This window comes from Poeciliopsis prolifica, unplaced genomic scaffold (genome assembly GCF_027474105.1).
Source record: "Poeciliopsis prolifica strain line A6 unplaced genomic scaffold, Auburn_PproV2 SCAFFOLD008, whole genome shotgun sequence".
Lineage (NCBI taxonomy): Eukaryota > Metazoa > Chordata > Actinopteri > Cyprinodontiformes > Poeciliidae > Poeciliopsis > Poeciliopsis prolifica.
Window position 1 is genome coordinate 3,043,270 of NW_026562383.1, and position 20,820 is coordinate 3,064,089.

General features: G+C 39.8%; 2 protein-coding genes across 3 annotated transcripts; both read left to right on the forward strand.

Moving 5' to 3' along the window:
* Positions 1–2,661: 2,661 nt before the first annotated feature.
* On the forward strand, positions 2,662–14,678 carry LOC129362355 (discoidin domain-containing receptor 2-like). Its single transcript, XM_055033853.1, has 17 exons — positions 2,662–2,760; positions 3,103–3,207; positions 5,803–5,905; positions 6,037–6,274; positions 8,112–8,259; positions 8,663–8,765; positions 8,841–9,024; positions 9,562–9,802; positions 9,931–9,996; positions 10,328–10,464; positions 11,175–11,397; positions 11,488–11,699; positions 11,791–11,918; positions 12,004–12,213; positions 12,484–12,718; positions 12,808–12,957; positions 13,398–14,678. The coding sequence occupies exons 2-17, from the start codon at positions 3,132–3,134 to the stop codon at positions 13,527–13,529; spliced, it is 2,586 nt and encodes an 861-aa protein (XP_054889828.1). The 5' UTR covers positions 2,662–2,760; positions 3,103–3,131; the 3' UTR covers positions 13,530–14,678.
* A 239-nt stretch (positions 14,679–14,917) lies between these two features.
* LOC129361993 (3-keto-steroid reductase/17-beta-hydroxysteroid dehydrogenase 7-like) lies at positions 14,918–20,763 on the forward strand. Of its 2 annotated transcripts, XM_055033282.1 has the most exons (9): positions 14,924–15,122; positions 16,791–16,994; positions 17,069–17,161; positions 17,240–17,354; positions 17,845–18,039; positions 18,113–18,217; positions 18,300–18,356; positions 18,452–18,550; positions 19,454–20,763. In XM_055033282.1, exons 1-9 carry the CDS (start codon positions 15,088–15,090, stop codon positions 19,586–19,588), a joined length of 1,038 nt encoding a protein of 345 aa, XP_054889257.1. In that variant the 5' UTR covers positions 14,924–15,087; the 3' UTR covers positions 19,589–20,763. The 2 variants fall into 2 exon arrangements, 1 of the variants encoding a protein (XP_054889257.1); XR_008606180.1 differs by lacking the exons at positions 18,452–18,550; positions 19,454–20,763 and having other exon boundaries at positions 14,918–15,122; positions 18,141–18,217; positions 18,300–18,330.
* Positions 20,764–20,820: the final 57 nt, after the last annotated feature.

The window sequence follows — 20,820 nt, forward strand, 5'->3', positions numbered from 1 at the left end:
ACATCCATGAACTGCTGCAATATTGTTGCTTCACCCGTTGAAATGTTTTGGGACAATTTTAGGAGCAATGTTGCTCTGTCGGACACTTTTGGACTCTAATGCACCAGCTCCACCATGATGACTGTGAGTGTATTTATTTTCCGTGTCCCCGAGCCGGGACGGGATCTCTGAGCCGTTTCTCAACATGAATGTTGTGTTCCCTCCTCTCTTTTTTCCTCCTCACCTTTCTCTTAAAGTTTCTAGCCTCCTTCCTTCTCTCTTTCTGTCTGTTACTTACGTCTTTTTTCCTCCAAGGTTATGTCTGTTCACAAGAAGTGTACTAAAAATGAAAGTGCACTTATGTTGATGTTCCTCGTGGAATTAAATGTCCTTTCTCGAAGTCCATTTGGTGTGGTGCATCTTGCGTTTTCGATTTAGAGAAGCACAGCTCAGCTTTTTTTGGTCTTCTGATATCGATATCGGCTGAATTAACTTATGCATTTTGTTGTAAAACGCAAACATAAATGTTTTGAATTACACATTTATGTGGTAACTCGGCAGCAGTACGGCACAACTAAAAACACCAATAGCGTCACAAGTTTGGTTAAACATGTAGAATCAACTCAACTTTGATTTGTTCAGTCGGTGCAATTAAGAGTAGAAGAGCCAGTGTGAAATAAATAATAAAGACACTGACAAAAAAAACAACAAGTTGACTATTTTGGTCAACCTTTTTAAAAAATAAGCGCAACAAACTTCTTTCGAATGGTACAGAAAGTGAAATTAGGAATTCAAAATATGTCAAAAAAAGAAAGCATGCTGTCACTCAGAGCACAAAGCATAGAATTAGACAGGATTGCTTTTAGCATCGTAACGATACCCAATCTGTAATTCACGACCGATTCAAATATTAATATCGGATCGGTTCAGCTCTATTTTTTGAAAAGAATTTCCAAAGTCAAACAGTTTTCCAAATTAATGGCAACCTTTAAGACAAATAACAAATTCTTGACCTGTTGTGAAAACGAGATGCTGAAAGTTCTTGTAGAAGGCCCAGTCGCACCAGCTGTGCTCATTAAAGCGGCTCAGAGCCCATTAAGCGCAGGGCGTCTGCAGGCGGCAGCAGCTCCGTGTAAAGCTGATAAGCTGGAAAATATGAATAATATCGGCCATTACCCGCCCACATCCGTCCGCGGCGTCCTGCAGCTGCTGCTGACACAGATAGTGGGCAGCCCGCAACAATAGGCATCCTCTTTAATCTGCTTGATTATCATTACAAAAAAAAAAAAAAAAAGCTCTCAAATCTTCTTTTATGTTTTGCCAATAGATTGAATTGTCAGATGTAAGATGACGAGTTTGTGTACATTAAATCGTTCCGGTATGATCCCTTGCTTGGGGAGTGGCTCAAAACTGGCGCAGAGAATTTTCTCCACAATATAAACATCTCAGTTTTTTTGCGCTGCTGCTTCTGAAACAAAAACATATAATCTGGTCAAGTTTTTCTGATACAGGAGTAATTATTCTGCCAATTTTATATGGCGTTTTGGATAAATATTAATTGTCTTTGAAGTTGGACAATGTTACAAATACTAACTTGGATCTTTTTTTTTTTTGTTAGAATTTTGACCAACAGAAAGTAGTGCATAATTGTTAACCTGAATTTTCAAAAATTTTCTCAACCTAAATGTAAAATTTTTAGTCCTCTTTTACTTCTTTTCTGGGATCTGGTACGTTTGTACTATATTAAAGAAATAGTATTATGGGTTTTCCAAGCATATGGTGCCATTTTATAGCACATTCAAGTGACTTTATTACCTTCAGTTAAAAATGCTACATGTATATCAAATATGACTTAAAAAAAAAACCTTTGACTTCCTAATTCAACGTAGTGAAATTGGGCCTGTCTCTTTAAGAAGCTCCTGCTCTTTTTGAAACTCCACCTTTAGGAAGTTGTCACAATAAGGCTCGTCTTTTAACCCTTTAATAAGGTTCTTACGCAAGGTCCAACCAGGCGTAAGAAGGGTTGCCATGGGAGATTAACGGATTAAAGAATCATATTCTCACTCCAGGTATGTTTTTGGTAAAGGATTAACTTTATAACATGATGTAAAGCTCCAAAAAGTAGATTTTACGTGATACTGCCCCTTTAAGATGGGTAAAGATCAGCTAAGTATTTCTGTTTTCGCTCACTAGAAAAAAATCAGGTAAAGGGAAACAATTTCACTTGTTCATGTACCCTACAACATAACCCACAGAAGTGAAACCATCTGGTGATATTGTGATATTTGTGATATGTTCATAAACCTGGATATGGATGATATGAAGGGAAAAGTTGAAAAGGCTTCAACTGAAATTCATCTTGGAGATCTTTGCAGTCCTGGATGGGCTCAAGTGAAACGTGTCAGTCTTCTGTTTATGTTTTGGTACAGTTTGTGGATTCACTTGATATTTAAAGCGCTAACCTGCTTCTGTTTCTGATCTGCATCGTACGTGCAGCCACTCTCCTCTTCGGGGTCACAATTTCAAACAATCCCAGCTTGAAACGTGTCTATTTTCTCTGCTTCTTTTCTTCCATCCCAGACGGGTTGACTGTTACATCAGCCTGTGTTTTTCTTCCTCTCTCCCTCCCTTGTTCTTCCCTCCCTCGTTCCCTCTGAGTCTCCTGTCCAGACCCAGAAATACCTTCCAAAGACGAGGTCAGCAGTAACTCACGGCTTTGAGCACATCAAGTTCTAGAGATTGTGGAATCTTCTCTGAGAGAGGACGGAGGAACGTCAGAATGTAAGTAAAACCAACAAAGAAGGACAAATCTCATGTTAAACTGTTCAAAAAAAGTAGTATATTCACACAACTTAGTCGATAAAGTTACATTTTCTTAATCTAGATGCAGGATTTGGAATTCGATCTTATATGTTCCTGTTCTTTTATTTCATTTTTTTGTATGAATGTAGCAATAAATTCAGTAGAGCTGTTTACGATTTAAAGTCTAATGTTTTTATTTTTCTCCAACTAATTCTTCCGCAGACGTATGTAAGAACTCCGAGTGAATGAGATCAAAGACTCCAAATGGCAGATTTAGAAAAAACAAAAAACATATTTCTTATTCACAATCTGCCTTTTTAGGACCGCAGCTCCTTGAGGCGACGAGCGTCATGGAGGTCAAACTGAACCTTTGCTGCATCTTCTTCATCCTGACGGCCGCCACCGTAAAGGCTCAAGTCAATCCAGGTAGAGACTCGTTCAGCTGCCTGCCAGAAGGCAGACCAATCAGCTGCGGTTCATAAGATTATTCAGAAAATAAAAACATTAGCATGTTGTTCAAATCTTAAGGTGGGTGGGCTCAGAATACGTGAGATGTGTGTGTGGACTTGTACGTTCTACATATAGAGGACCACTGTCACCATTGAGGACATTTTCCAGGTCATCACTTGTTTTATTGCAGTTCTACAGGTTAGGATGAGGGTTATGATATGAATTATGTTTTGGTTGAAGTGTGTGTCGGGAATATACCACTCCTATTTTTGGGATTTGAATTCAACTCACCAGAAAAGTTAGGGTTAAAGAAATGTCTGAGTTAGTCATTTATCGTATTGCTTATCATTTTTACACTTATCGCAATAAATTTTTCATCCCAATGAGATGTCACGATTAATCAAAGTATTGATGTTAACAACCACCTAATGATGTTTAAATCCCCTGACATCTGTTTGTAGTGTTGAGATTGATAGTTTTAGTAGTTTTCTCCACTGTTTAGACATTAGGAGTGAGCATTTATTGTATTGGTTATCATTTATCGCGACAAATTTCTTATCACGATAAGAATTTTGATTCATTTTTGCCACAATAAATTTCAGTTAATGAAGTTTAAAATATCCCCAAATTGTTAAGAATGTTTGTTTTACTATTTTATCACTGGAGGCATAAAAAAAAGTAGTATGCAGTTATTATTTATGTGACCTCTGTCTTGAAGAAGCAAATTCAGTCACGGCCACACGGTAACTTCAAAGAATTAATAAAAAGTTCTTATCATCACTTTTATCCTCATCACAAAACGTACAGCAAAGTGTGGTGATAAAACTTTAAGCTCTTATTTTAAAAGAAAATGAACCGAAGCCGATGCAAAGTTCTGTGAGTAGTATCAGTACAAGGAAGTGTGTGTGTGAGTGTGCTTGCGTGTGTGTGTGTGTGCGGTTTGCCCAGTGGTCAGGAGGCAAACATCCTCAGCACAGGCAGAGCTTTCAGGAGCAGGACGCAGGGTGGGGACGGCAGAAGGTTTGTTGGCGTAGCTCTGGCTGACACACACTCCTGCACTCATTCTCCACACATGGCCAATCAGGTGCGTCCTTACATTTCAAGACTTTTCCAAGTTCGGCCTTCTTAGAGCTTTGCGGGCAACGGGGCGACAAGAAAACTTAGACCGGGGATGGGATTAATCAGGATACACTTTGACCCCTTTGTCTGCTATATTTGGGATCGAAGTTATTCTCCAGAAGTTATTCTCTAGTACCTTGAGTTTTGTTTACCTGAGAGAATCTGGGCCGGCTTTCTATGATTTTTTTCTTTTTGCTCAAAAAGTCATGAAAACCGAGGAAAGTGAAGAGCGGCCAGTTCAGCGGACACTCCCTTCTCGTTTTGCTTAGACTGGCACCCACACAGTGATGCCTCTGTTTGGCTTCAGGGGCCACGCAGGGCAGCAGGAAAAGGGGCAAGAGGGAGGAAGGCAGTCCAGTCCAATTAGTACTCAACTCCTCAGGTCCTTTAGAAATATATATTTAAAAAAAAAACGGAGTGTGTGGGGGTGGAGGGTGGCAAGACACTTGCAAAAATATTCATGTCCATTAAACTTTTCCATATTTTGACACCAACACAAACTTCAGTGTATTTTGAAGCCTTCACCAAGTTGGACAAGATGTTCACTGCTTTGGAAATCAAAACCTGAAAAGGTGTTTGTATTGAACTTCCTCGGTCAGTTCTTAAAGGGACAGTACTGTTTTAAATCGACTTTTATGAGCCTCATGTTATAATGTTATTCGCACATCAAAATCATACCTGGAGTGTTGCCTTGATTCTCTCATTCATATTAGAGAAATCCCTTAATTTCCCGTGGCAACCAGGTGTGCAAAACACCTGGGTGGACCTAGCCCCGCCTTTGAGGACAAAACTCCTCCTCAGAACAACAATTTCTGCCTCACAGATCAGCCCTCCCCTGGAACTTCTCCACTCAGCTCCTTCAGACTAGCCAGCAGCAGTTAGCAAACACCGATATGAGAAGTGCTAGCTGCTACTCAGTGAAAATGTTAAATGGTTACTAGAGGAGGCATGTTGTGATGACTTCCTGAAGGCGGATTTCGTTCAAGTCAAGCTTATTTGTGTAGCACATTGGAGCAACAAAGCAGTTCAAAGTCCTTCAAACCATGAAAACATGACAGAATAATCAATTATGAAACAAGTAAAAAAATATTTCATTTTGACAAATGTCATCATCAACAGTAATCATTAAATACAAATCAACTATATCAATTAATGTTCTCATTATCATTCATCAACAGCAGCTCTGTGCAAATGGGTTTTTAGCCCTGATTTAAAGGAACTCGGCGTTTCTGCAGTCTTGTAATTTTCTGGAAGTTTGTTCATTTGCCTCTCCATGTTTGGTTCTGGTTCTGGGGATGCAGAGCAGAGCAGGGACGCTCCGGTCTGCTCTGGTAGACCAGAAGGTTCTTCCTGAGGTTGAAGGTTGATATAACGACAGCAAATCTTGTTCAGTGATTCATAAACCAACAGAGGATCTTACAGCAGCTGCATTGTGTCTGGTTGTGTTTTCAGAAATGTGTCGCTATCCTCTGGGCATGACCGGCGGGCAGATCCAGGACGAGGACATCTCTGCTTCCAGTCAGTGGTCCGAGTCCACAGCCGCACGATTTGGAAGGCAACTTTAACTCCTGCTTTCATTCCGACAACACACTCCTGACCTATTTTAGGAACAAAAAACTGCCAGTCGTAAATTTAAACTCTCTCTTTTTTTTTTTTTTTTATCTTTTTCACTCCCTGCTTCCACAGACTGGAGTTTGACACCGGCGACGGGGACGGGGCCTGGTGTCCCGACATCATGTCGGAGCCAGGCGGCTTCAAGGAGTACCTCCAGGTGGATTTGCGCTCGCTGCACTTTATCACCCTCGTGGGCACCCAGGGTCGCCACGCCGACGGCATGGGCAACGAATTTGCCCAGAGGTACAGGATAAAGTACAGCCGGGACGGCAGCAGCTGGGTGGGCTGGCATGACAGGATGGGAAATCAGGTGCGTGTGATTTCTGGACAACATTACTTCATAAATCTGAGTCAGTCAGGACAACAACGTGCTGATTATTTTAAATTGTGTCTCTGAGGAGCAATAGAAACTGACTGTCTGTTTTAATAGTTTAATAATAATTTTAAAAAGTCAATAAATCTTTACAAATCTGGAACTTAGTCATTTTTGCAAAGTGCCAAGGCATTTTCATTATTGTTGCAGCGATTGGAGTTTTTATGCCAAGTGCTGATCATTAAAAAGCCCGACCTGCCGATTCCAATTTTGGCCGATACCAATTTATTTTGTTTTTTGAAAAGTTGCTAAGTATAACAACAAATTTGCCAAGTTGGCATCAGCAATGTGACTATTGTTGCTATTATTGTCAACGGTTGGCCCATCACAGTAACAAATTTGCTGAGCGATAAATCGCTCCAGAAGTTATTGCGATAAACAATAATATTGTTGTTTTGAGCTCATTTTCAAGCAATGTAGTGCTAAAAACTGCATAATAACGCAAGAGCACATTCTCAAAGATTAATAAAACATAAAGTCAAATCAACATTTAACACTGGAACTGGAAGACATTTTAAATATATGAAATATATTTTCTAGCATTTTCTAGCAAGGCAGTGAAAACATATTTATAATGATCTGCTGGTGTCAAATTTAAGACTTTTTAGCTAGCTTGCTAGCTAGCAATATTAAATAGATCAAGCAAAGTTAAATAGTCTTACAACAAAACTTAAAACTTATGATGAACATATTTAAGGCCGACTTACTTTTGTTTTCATTTAAAAAAAATTAATAGAAGATATTTTAAGACTTTTTAAGGATGTGGGGACACCGTGATGATTTCAGTGTAAATGTCTCTGTAAGAATTACTGAACCTTTTTATTTTAAATACAATTTTGGCCGTTTTCTGGATTCTGTGTTGGGTTTGTCTCGTTCCAGATCAGTTCCAGCTATAATTAGAAAGTTGGACTTTCTAAGTCTATTGTCTATTGTCTAAGTCTATTGTGAAAAAGCGACTTGGTTTAATTTCGTCTTTCTCTCGGCGCAGCGAATGCAGCTGCATTTGAGGCTAAAGTTGGACCAGTCTGACAGCAAAAGAAAATTGTTAAAGATCTTTTCCTCCAAACCAGGAATGTGTAAGAAAAAAGAAATAGTAGAAAGTACACTATGTTCATTCTATGGCTATGTTTATGTACGTAAACATGTGGTGTACATAAACATTAACATGTGTGGCCGAGGTAGTTGTCCGCTTTACAGAATTGTTTTGTTTTTGTCACAGTTGTTTCATATCATATGGCAAATCTCAATATCAGAGGAAGATGAGCTGAAAAAATCCTGATCCTAAGCAGTGGTGCCACAAAGAGGGGGTCTAAAGGTGGTTACAGCCCCATCTTAAAAAATGACTTAGAAATTAAAAGAAAATTGTTGATTTGATTGCTGTCGTACCAATGAGGATTTTCCCTTTGACTTTTAAGTAAGTTATACATAATCTTTTGACATGCTGTTCATCAAAGAAACATTTTCTTCATGAAGGCATCCTGTTAAATCATTTTATAATTTAACAGGAAAATCATAATTTTCTATCAGGAAAAAGAACAACATGGTGGAATAATAAATAAATAATAATAAATTTACCCTATTTTAAATATAATATCTAAATCTATTTTCAAACCATTAGGACCATTTCTACAAATTTAGATTACAGACAGATTTGTATTAGTCTTCTTTTGTTGGGGAAGAAGAGCAAATATTAATCTGTCAAATTAAAGTTTACTTCTGTCCAGGGACACACTGAGTTATGTTGAATCTGAACTTCCTGCCTCTCGTCTCGTAGGTTATCGAGGGCAATGAGAACACCTACGACGTGGTCCTGAAGGATCTTGAGCCCCCCATCATCGCCCGCTTCGTCCGCTTTATGCCAGTCACCGACCCCTCGTCGATCGTGTGTATGAGAGTGGAGCTCTACGGCTGTGAATGGCTGGGTCAGTCAGGGTTCTTCATTCTGACGCTGTATTAAATCTGACTAAAAATACCACAGGTTTTCTTTCCTTTGCTTCTATTGACAACAATATATTTTACGCTCATGTGGCTCGGAGAACATTTTTCTGTAGTTTGATGGAGGTTCTCAGGTTTCCACAACATAACCTTTCATGTTTTAATTACTTAACATAAATTAATTTCCAAATAGCTGAAGTCATCTTTCTTGTTTCTTTTTAGCCAATTGACTGACAGTGTGCAGTATTAGTGACCATGCCAACCAGCCTGTGTCTATACAGACTGAGTTTTGCTTTACATCATATTTTTTGTATGATGTCTCTATGTAATATTGTGAAAACTTAAAAAAAACACCATCATAATTTTAGTTGTTTTTTCTGCTCCTTCCAGATGGTCTGGTGTCTTATAGCATTCCAGACGGACACCAGATGATCTACAGAGGCCTGGATGTCTTCTTCAATGACTCTGTGTATGATGGAGCAACAGCTCAAAGGTCTGAACTTTTTTTTCTACATGTAGAACTATGAGGAAAACAAGCATAAAAAAATATCTAACTCTGCTACTCCAGACTGACCAAGGGCCTGGGCCAGCTGACGGATGGCACCTGGGGTTTGGATGACTTTCTGCACAGCCATGTCCCTGGAGTGTGGCCTGGGTACGACTATGTGGGATGGAGCAACAAGACTTTCCCAAAAGGTTATGTGGAGGTGGTCTTTGACTTTGACCACATCCGCAACTTCACCTCCATGAAGGTGAGGAAGGACTCGACGCAGGAGGCAATATTTTAGATGCCTTACAGATCATGTCATAATGTTATTCCCTCATCAAAATCAACCTGCTGTTCAAAACACCTGCGTGGACCTTGCTCCGCCTTCAAGGACAAAGCTCCTCCTTGGACATGCAGGTTCCAAACTTCTGCCTCACTCAGTTCCTTCAGACTAGTCAGAAGCACTTAGCAAACACCTGGTGGAACTGCACATCTGTTGAGCTCATTAAAAATGTTTTTAAAGGGTTAATAGAGGTGCCATGTTGTGGCAATTTCCTGAAGGCAGAGTTTCAGAAAGCGCAGGAGTTCTTAAAGAGACAGAGGCCCAATTTCAAGGCAAAAAATCAAATTTATTTTAGGTCATATTTGAGATACATGGCATTTTTATAACAACTGAAGATAAAATAGATACATGATTGTGCTATAAAATGCCACTATGTGGCTGAAAACCCATAACACTGCCCCTTTAAAGTCTGGCACACAGCAGGATTTAATACTTTAATAATGCCTACCACCTCTACAGGTTCATTGCAGCAACATGTTCAGCCGTGGAGTGCGGCTGTTCAGACAGGCCACGTGCTTCTTCCGCTCCGAATCAGAATGGGAGCCCGACCCCATGACCTTCAGGCCATCCGCCGAGCCCCTGAGCCAAAGCGGCCGATTTGTCACCGTGCCCCTCGGGGATCGAACGGCCAGCAGCATCAAGTGCCGTTTTCACTTCAGCGATCAGTGGCTGCTGCTCAGCGAGGTGGCCTTTCAGTCGGGTAAAACTATCTGAGACTCCCCTCAGACAGCCTTTTAATCCCACCGCACCAGGCCAGCATGTTGGATTCATAGCGAAACCGTCTCCTGACTCAATTCACTCCGACTTCCTTCCCTTTCTGTGTCACAGGCTCTGCCGTTTACAACACGTCGCTGGGTCCTCACAAGCACGGACAACATAAAAAATCCCTTCCAGGTAACCAAGCGAACTGCATCTGATCTGTTCTTTTTTTTCTTTTTTTTTTTTAATAAACATGATTAAAGCTTTCAGGCTTTCAAGCAGTGTTGTTTTATTTAAAAGTAAGCAAAGGTGAAGATAGGGTGGGGGGGAAAATGCTTTCTAGGTAAACACTGCCCCCTCCTGAGAGAATCACAAACTACAACATTCAGTTTTAAGACTTAAAAAGAGAGAGAATTTCCACATTTTATTTATTATCCAGCAATGAAATGGTGAGGGAGTGCTACGTTTCTTTTCATATGACGCATTATTGAGCACATTTGAAGCACAAGTTCCTGTGCTTCGTCAGGGGAGGATCCCACTCACAAAGTGGACAACAGCAACACGAGGATCCTGATTGGCTGCCTGGTGGCTATTATCGCCATCCTTTTGACCATCATAGTCATCATACTGTGGAGGCAGGTCTGGCAGAAGATGCTTGAGAAGGTGAATGAACTGCATTTACTATTGGTATTTTTTTGTCTGTTTTGATTTTTGGGGTAAAAATTGTTACTGATGGCTAAAAGCTCAGCCGAGGAAAACACTAAAAGTTACCTGTGTTGCAAAATATAACAGCCTAATTTATTTTTTTACCAAAAGCTGTTTTTTATTTTATTTTATTTTGTTATGTTTTTATTTGCTTGAAACATTTTTTGGAAAGAAGAAAGTGGTGATTTTTTATTTTTATTTTTTGCAGAAATTGCTTTTGGCACAAATGACTTAGGCCATTATGTTAGGAAGGCGATAATATAAAATTTAAATGGGTGAGAAGAAGCTATTCTTAAAATCTTGGATGCCTTTCCACTGGCAGATTATTTCACTTATATCTAGAACTTTTCCATCAATATTAAGTAGTTTTTTTACTTAAAACATGCTTCTTTAGAGTAGGCTATTTCAAGAGTACTATGATAATTGCTGAGAAACCACATCAAAATTACTTGTCAAGATTTTGTTTTTTTGCAGTAGAATTTTCCAGTCAAAGCCCTGGAATTTCTGACAAAGGTTAGAAACTGAAAGGAAAGAATTAAAAACTGCTTACCATTTTGTTAAACATTGACATAACATCTCAAAGAACTACATTCTGACCATGACAATGTGAAAAAGTGTCAAGGGTATGAAGTCACTCACACAGACTGTATCCTCTCACGCATCGTAAGGCCTCCCGCCGCTTGTTGGACGACGAGCTGACGGCTCGCCTCGCCGTCCAGACCCAGGCCTTCTCCTTCCTCCGCTTCTCTCAGTCCAGCGAGGACGGCTCTGGTTCTGGTTCCGGCTCCATCTCCACTTACGAGAGAATCTACCCCGCCTGCGCCGACTACCAGGAGCCTTCTCGCCTCATCCGCAAACTGCCCGAATTTGCTGAGTGCGCAGAACACCTCGGTAAGGAGGGAGCCGGGGATCGAAGGTCAACGCTAAGGTCTTCAAAAGCAGCCGAAGCAACAGATCCTGCAGCGCGTGCTTCTCTTCCAGAGTCGGGAACCTCCAGTAGAGCAGGCGTCGGTTCTGACGGCGCGCCGCATTATGCCGAGGCGGATATTATCAGTCTGCAGGAGTCCTCGGACAGCGGCTTCTTCACAGCAGTCAACATGAACCTCTTTGCCGGATCGGATTCGACCTTGAGGGAGTTCCCAAGAGAGAAGCTGACCTTCAAGGAGAAACTGGGAGAGGGCCAGTTTGGGGAGGTAAACTCATTTTTTGACTTGACATTAAAGTTACTTCTGGTCAGTGTCAAGTAAAGATCTGAATCAAAGCAGACGATTTCCCTCCACACAGGTGCACTTGTGCGAGGCTGAGGACATGCAGGACCTCTTGGGTGAGGATACGTCAACAGAAGGTGGCAGCGAGTCTCCTTTGCTCGTAGCTGTGAAGATGCTACGGGAAGACGCCAACAAGAACGCCAGGTAAGGGTCGCTGGCTGGACGGTCGGGCGACAGAACCGCCTTTGGCACGCCCAGTTCTCAGTTTTAGTTGGTGAATTTGCTGCAGGAACGACTTTCTGAAGGAGATAAGAATCATGTCTCGTCTGAGGGATTCCAACATCGTCCGCCTGCTGGCGGTGTGCGTGGACACGGACCCTCTGTGTATGATCACGGAGTACATGGAGAATGGAGACCTCAACCAGTTCCTTTGCAGTCTCAGACTGAAGACCCTGACTGATGGCGAGACGGACCAGCAGGAGGGGAGCGACGAAGTCAGGTAGTGCACCATCATGGTAAATGGTTCATACGCAGTTTGGGCTTCCTCACTTCAAAACCGCAAACCGATTAAATAAATTTGTGATTTGTGGCCCAGAAATCACAGGTAAAATGCAACTATTGAGTTTGTTTGTATCAGGGCTTAGGCCTCCTTACTTGGATTGTGTTTTACACCTGCGCCACTATTGCACCACACTTTTCAGATTTTTATGCATAAAACCAAATCAAGAACCTTTAATAGGTACAGTACTTCTTCTGTCCTGTATTGTAGTTCCGTCAAACTGCTAGGCATGGCGGTGCAGATCGCGTCTGGGATGAAGTACCTGTCCTCTCTCAACTTTGTCCACCGGGATCTGGCGACCCGCAACTGCCTGGTGGGGAAGAATGACACCATCAAGATAGCGGATTTCGGCATGAGTCGTAACCTCTACAGAGGGGACTACTTCCGCATCCAGGGACGAGCCGTCCTGCCAATTCGCTGGATGTCCTGGGAGAGCATCCTTTTAGTGAGTGAGAGGAAACGGGACCAGATTCCTTAAAAACTGGCTTAGAATGAGCCCACTTGGGGTTCTGTTGTTGTTGTCTGTTCTCTCAGGGTAAGTTCACCATGGCCAGCGATGTGTGGGCCTTCGGGGTGACTCTGTGGGAAATCCTGACCCTGTGCAAGGAGCAGCCATACTCGCAGCTCTCTGACGAGCAGGTGATCGAAAACACGGGCGAGTTCTTCAGGAACCAAGGCAAGCAGGTAACCACTCCACAGGTGGTCAGCGCACATTTACAGTGGTGTGCTAAAGTTTTCATGACCAACTTAAATTATTCAGTGTTTACATCCAGGGACTTTAGTGTTTTTTTTTTTTTTTTGATGAATCTACACAAAGCAGGTAAAATCATTTGACTGGAAAGTAAACAGGGACTTGTTGCCCCCCCAAGGCAACAAGTCCCTGCTGTCTCAACATTGCACAAATGTCTTTTCTTTAACCATAATATAATATTTCCAATCAAATATAGCAGATTCTGATAATAATGTGACAAATTGTGGAAAAGTTAGTGGTTGAAAGCTCCTTGTAGTGCTTACACTGTTTGTACTGTCTTATTTCATACTACACATGCCCTTAACTATCATTACACTAAACATAGCCTGTCTTGCTTGTGATATAATAGCCCTGTTTTTTTTTATGCTCCCAGGTATACCTGCCAAAACCTCTGTGTTGTCCTGACAGAATCTACGCCGATCTCATGCTAAGCTGCTGGAGGAGAAACGCCAAGGAAAGGCCGAGCTTCCAGGAGATACACGCCCAGCTGACGGAGAGCAGATGAGACACCAAGCATCTTCTGTAGGGTTAATTAAGCCTGGAAGTGTCAGTTCTAGATTAACTGGACAAACTATGGAGAGAAATTGGGGTCACAAAGTTTGTTCAAAAGAAAAAAAATCTGAAACTGAAGAAATAGTTTTACACTCTGTTTAGCAGTTTGAAAACATGTTTTTTTTCCAGTTTCAGATCTTTATTTTCAGTTTCACTTTTAAAACTTCTCAGGTTCAGTTTTGATTTTCAGTGTCAAAATAATTTTTCAGGTTCATTTCTTTCAGTTTTAAGACTTTGTTTTTTTCAGTTTCAATTTTGTTTCTTCTGAACAAACTTTATGGCTTCAGTTTAGCTCCATACAAACTGTTTCAGTAATGGGCAGCCATCTGACATACCATAAAAACACTGAATTACAAAAATTGGATATCTGATTGCTTGAAAGGTGTGAAAATAACCAGGTTTAAACTACATACATATATTTTGGGATGCATGAAAAATGATGAATATGTGGAAGTTTTATTTGTTATTCTCTGAAAAAAATATTTTTTACAGAATATTGACTGTTCAGGTACAACACTTGAGCAAATGAGATACGATGTTTATTTTGTCTAACATTTATTTTGTGAATACTTTTCAGTTTGATGGATTTCAAAAACATACCATTAGCAAGACTTGCTATTTTAAAGGGGGCTTTGTAATATTCTAAAGGTTTTTTAAGTTGCATCTTTGTCTTCAAACTTTTATGCCTCATTTGGTGAGAGAACTTATGTATTTACATACCAATCTTTCCTATCCAGTCAAAATAGTGGATTATAGAACTGTTTCAAGATCACGTCATTTAAAGTTTTCTTTTTAATTACTAATCATGTCAAAAACAATAATTTCCCTCTTACCTGAAGTTTCAGTCCTCCTGTTTATTATGTGGATGCATCTGAAATAATCTTTGGACTCGATGTAAACAAAGAAAATTGTATAACTATGTATAAGTCTCTGACGCTGTAAGTGACACACACATAAGATCTTGAAGAAAACACAATACTGCTTTTATACAGAATAAGCAGTGTGTACACACCGCATCCACTCATACATGTATTTATTTTTACAATATTTTTATATTGTTTCTATTTATAGTGTACCAATAAAATTTCTTTACAGATTTTGATAGGCTATATATTTCTGTGTTTGTTTTCCAGTAGAACTCAGCTTTGTTCTACTGGTGAGAGGCAGAAGTCCAAATAATGTGACTTTTTATACAAAAAGATTCCTGTACACAATTAAAACTCTGAGTGAATTTGTTGCCGTCGCTTTCTTCACCGCGATAGTCGTTTTAGGACGAGGTTCCTTTAAATTAAACCGCGCTCTCCGGACGTTTTGGACCTCTGGACCTGCCGTAGCGGCAAGGTGATTGGCCAGCTGTCTGCTGTCGTCCAATCACGCCATAGATTGTGATTTGGCAGATATTTAACAGAATCGGACGGTGGGCTGTCCAGCTGCTCAGAAGGTGAAAACCTACGGACTTTCAGAGTTTTTCTGAATATTTTGTTTTGTTTCATTTCCAACTCTGTTCAGACATGGAGAGAATTGTCGTGGTAACCGGAGCAAACAGGTGAGTGAACTGAAAACTGGTATATAAAACAAATTAAACGGCTTTTCCCTCTCTTTTTTTTTTTTTTTTACCATAAACACTAATAATTCAATAACTTGCGATGCTAAAGCTGGACATCAGACCTGGTGAGACGTTCAAGGCCTCTAAGTAAAATACCGCTAAGCTCATACAGGGGTAATTTGATGATTCAAGATACAAAGACAATTCAAAACTTGGAAGAAAAACTTAATAAATTGGACTCTTACAGGCACTCTACAGAACACGTTAACTTTTTTCCTCTAAGTTAATAACAGAGTTTGAAGGGAACAGAGTTGACGAATCGTTTAACCAGAAACCCCATTTGCTAGCATACATGCTAAAAACATGATATAATCATGGTTGGTTATATAATAAATAAAGAAATGTAAAGCTTTTCTTAAAAAGTCAACAAGTCTTTTTATTAAAAATAATAATAATAATTTAAAAGAGAAGGTCAGTCGTACTTTATGACGTCACGCAGTGTGTGTTGCATGAAATCATAATAATTTGACAGATTCAAAAGGAATTAATAAATTAAAAAATAATAATAGTATGACAAAATATTGGCTAACATGTCTTCAGTAAAGAAATGTTTCATTTTTAATTTAATGCAATATTGTTAGCAAACTGACAAATCAGGCAAGTTTGAAAAATAAATGACAAGCTCCCTAAAATAATGAAACAAATATGTTTCTGCATTATAATTCATGCCACGGAAATAATAATGAGCTCTGATAAATAAAATAATTTCAAAGGTAATTACGTAATGTTGTGACTTTTGGCGTATTTAGATCTATGAAAATGAGGAAGAAATTACTAAAATTCAAAACGTCTCATGTAGAACCACTGATATGCTCTGGATTTTATTTTGGGGTGGCTGAGTCTCTATAAGAACAAATAACTCAACCACATAATTAAAAAGAACATATCGTATATGCGAGATCGGTTTCAGAAAGGTTTTCACCCACATGGACTGGCACAAATCCATCCCTGGGCGTTGTTGTAAACTGCTAAAACCCGTCAGCCAATCGGATGGCTTATAAACAACCACTACTTCCTGCTAGGAATTAAAGACGGCGTGAGGAGGTTCACTTGTGTGGACGCATATGTAGGTTGAACAACTTTTAAAGAGTGTATTAAAATATAATGTTATTGAAACACAAGACAATATGAAATGGGAATCATATCAAAGCAAGTATGTGGATAAGTTGCCGCATTTATCGTTGACTGTAATATATTGGACACCAGATCTCTGTTTCCCCATGTACACACAGAAACACAAATGGAGAGTTTTCTCAACTTTCCATCGTGGTCAGAGTTTTTTTTTAAATTTTTATAAGTAATCATTTTTGGTGCAATTAAACATAGTTTTTGTGTGGATGAAAGGACACAGAAAAAGTAATAAAAAATGTAGTAGTTATCCCAGACATGATTGGACTAGGCCAAAATAGGACTAAAAGCACATGCTGCCCTTGTGATTTAAATGGTGAAGTGAATTGTTGTGACATGACCAAATTCGATGTACAGAGGAGGATGTGAAGGATGAGGTGGAAGAAGATGACCTTCAGATTCCAGCATTAACAATGCTTACTATGAGATTCTCTATGAACCACAAGTGTTTGAATCGATGGAGCCAAATCATTTCCGCAGCGGCATCGGCCTGGCCCTGTGTGACCGGCTGCTGTCCGAGGACGGCCGGCTGCGGCTCTGCCTGGCCTGCAGGAACATGAAGCGGGCGGAGGCCGCCCGCGCCGCTCTGCTGGCGCGTCACTGTGACGCGCATGTGGACCTGTTGCACCTGGACGTGGGCTCTGCACAGTCGGTGCTCAGTGCTGCAGAGGAACTCAAGGCCAGGTAAATGAGACGGTTTTGTCAATGAGCTTTTCAGATGGGTGGAGGTTTTGACGCCGAGTTGTGCTTTGCCACAGGTACCGCTGCGTGGATTTTTTGTATCTGAACGCAGGAATTATGCCCAATCCGACGGTGGACATAAGAGCGTTTTTCAAAGGACTGTTTTCCAGGTAGAAATCTGAAATGAGCTTTGATGTCGGGGATGCTTTGAAAACCTTTACGGCACCTTGATCTTGTCTTTGTCACAGGAACGTCATCAACATGTTTGCGACAGCTGAGGGTCTGCTGACTCAGCAGGACCAACTCAACTCGGATGGCCTTCAGGAGGTTTTTGCCACAAACCTGTTTGGACATTTCCTCCTGGTACGCAGCAGAAATCCCCCCTCATCCAGCACCCTGTACTTTTGTTACACGACAAGATGTCGTATGTCGGGGAAACGAGCGGATGGTTTGTCATTTTACAAACTAGTTTCATAAAAGCGTTCGTTGTGGTATTGTAGATTTTAGAATCTGTTACAGACCAGATTCCTTTTTTTTAATTGTATTTTTTTTATATGTCTTGGTACATAAAACCTGGGAACTGATGGCGCACGTACCAAAATCTCTGATCATATTTTGGAATGTTTAAACTTTTTAAAGTTTATTATCTATCAATAATATTATAAATTTGGGATAGAAACATTGCTTTGTTCTTTGTATTTGTATATATATATGTATATATACTATAATTCAATAATAAATATGTATTTTAAATAATAATGAATTTAAATACATTGGAAAAAAAAAATAATAGGGGAAAAAAAATAAAATTAAAAAATTTAGTGTAATGGTTTCCTCTGCATCCTGGTTCCAGATCAGGGAGCTGGAGCCTCTGCTGTGTCAGCCGGGTCACACCTCCAGGCTGGTGTGGACGTCGTCCAGCAACGCCCGGCGCTCGGCCTTCAGCATCCAGGACATCCAGCACAGGCGAGGGAAGGAGCCCTACAGCTCCTCCAAATACGCCTCGGACATGCTCAGCGTGGCGCTCAACAAACACAAGAACCAGCAGGTGTGTCGGGCGCTCTGCGACGGAGCTTCGATTTAAGATTCAGGAAACGACATACGTTGTCTCTCTGTGACAGGGGCTGTTCTCCTCTGTGATCTGCCCAGGCCTGGTGATGACTAACCTGACCTATGGGATCCTGCCCTCCTTCTTCTGGACTCTCATCATGCCCATCATGTGGTTGGTGGGTCGCTCTGCTCTTTAATTATTCACGTCAAACTTCAGCCTCAATCCGTGTCTGACGACCTCCCCGTCTCCCCACACAGATCCGGATTTTCACCAACACTTTCACGCTCACGCCATACAACGGAGCCGAGGCACTGGTTTGTATCTAACCGGGGTTTTCCGTGTTCACACATCCCTCTGAACGGGTTTAAGGCGCGGCGTAAACACAAACTCTTGCTCTGGTCTGTCACAGCACTGGTTGTTTCTTCAGAAGCCAGAGTCTCTGGATCCCAGAGCAAAGTACCAGAGCTTAACATCCGGACTGGGGACCAACTACACCGAGCCACGCAGGGTCAGTAACGTCTGTCCTCGGCTGATTCTGCTTTAGATGGCCGTCAAGTTTGTTGTGTGCGTGTGCACCAACTTCATTTCTAATGTAATTATACCACAAACATTTCAATTAATTCAAAACAAAACAAGATTTGGCTGCACAACTTTGAATTTAATGTAAATTTTCTCAAATCTAATTAAGTCCAAATATGTACACGCACTACGGAAAGCCATTTTGGCCATAAAATGAAAAATTAAAGTCATAATTTCAAGTTTTAAAGTCATAATGACATGAATAAAAAGTTGTAGTTATGAGATTCAGAGTGGCAAGTGAGAGATAGAAAAGACATAATTTAAACTTTCAGAAATCATTTTGACTTTGAATGTCCTAACTGAGTTAATTTCATAATTATGACTTTGAAAGTCAAAATGACGTCTTCGGATCTCATAATTTTTACATTGATTCTCATAACTATGACTTCATATCTCATATTTCTGACTTTGAATCTCATAATTATTTGGTCAAAATAGACTTTTACTCATTATTATGACTAAAACTTACAATCATGCCTTCCTGTTTGGCTTTTACTGTATTTTATTTTCATGACTGATGACTTTGGTTAAATGATCTGTAGAAAGTTATGGAGAACCACATGGTTTACATAGACAATTATCCCAGTTGTCTTTGCATAATACTGACTGCATTTAATAACATTTGTCCCTATAAAGCACAAAACTCTTGGAGGAGGTATAAGGGGTTAAGTGTGGATGCACAGCCTCCTCTTTAGTGACATTTTTCCATCAGCGTCTATGGAATAGTTGGGCCTTAGAGGAAAGATGTTGGAACATTTTAAACCGCACATCTGATGACATTTCTCACATTGAAGGATCTAGTCAGAATGTTCTGCTTACTTTTGTGTTGCAGATGGACCTTGATGATGAAATGACTGAGGTCTTCTTCTCTAAGCTCCTTGAGCTTGAGAGAGAAGTGAGAAGAAACCTGAGCAAGAAAACCGCTGACAGTAAACATTATCAGCAGTATCTCAATGAGATACAGTAGCAGTTTTTATTTTTAAAAACAGGGTTTTAATATTTTATAACCTCTGCACATTGAACTTCATTAAATGTTTTTGCTGAATCTAATCAGGAGGTATTACTTCAGCACATGCACAAATGAGCCAGAAGTACTGTGGCCTGTCCGCCCGTCACGAGCAAAGGGTCAGTAATGCGAGTAAATAATTAACATAATTATTTGCTGTGTCTCCGACTTAAATGTAATCATTTAACAACAGAAACCATTTTAATTCTTCTATTGAGTTAGTTGAATTAAAGTGTCTTAAGTGTTTATCTCATTTGGTCAAACTCTTGTATATACACAGAAGTGGTATGTTTTATTATATAACAGATACTAGCGTGAACTGTTCTAGACCTTATCAGGCAGGTGTCATACATAACAGAGACTGAACTCTTTAGCTATAACATGTTTTTTTCTGTTAAGGATCACCTATTCTGGCATTTTCAATCTAAATGACTAGTTTTAGTAGCAGCAATTATAATAATTTTCCATAGCCAAAGTTAAACCTAGTACATTTTTTGGCTTCTGAGGTCTAGTTTACAACAATTCAGTCAAACTTGTATGCAAATTCAGATTCATGACATTTTCTGACGCCACTGTTCAAGATTGGTACAACATTTTGGTTCACAGAATTCAGATTCCCAACAGAGTTAAGTAATGTACTGCAGTAAGGTTGGGCATTCATTGTATTGTTTATATTTTATTATAATAAATTTCTTAAGAATTTTGACTTATCACAAAAAAATAATAATAAAAACTACAAATTGTTGGGATTGTCAGTTTTACTATTTTCTTCACTGTTTGTTCAATGCAAGTACCAATAAAAATAAATACATTTTGAAAACATGATTAAATTCAGTTACTATTTGCATTTAAGTGAAACAAATCACATTTCATTTGATTGATGTTCTAAAAAACAGACCTAAAAAATAAGTGATACATTGCGTTATCACTTATCATTATCACAACAATACCCAAAAATATAGATATAAAACTCGATGACCACTATTAAAGGAGCATTCTGCAACATTTACTAACTATAGACAACTGGATTGTTTGACACATACAGATTGTATTAAATGTAGTTTGTGACATTTAATTGGTAAGAATGGAAAATGATCAATTGTATTAAATTACACAATTTGACATGAGGCCCTGCTTAAATACTACATCAACTAGACACCTATAATGTAATTATTCAACAAAAATTAAATGTA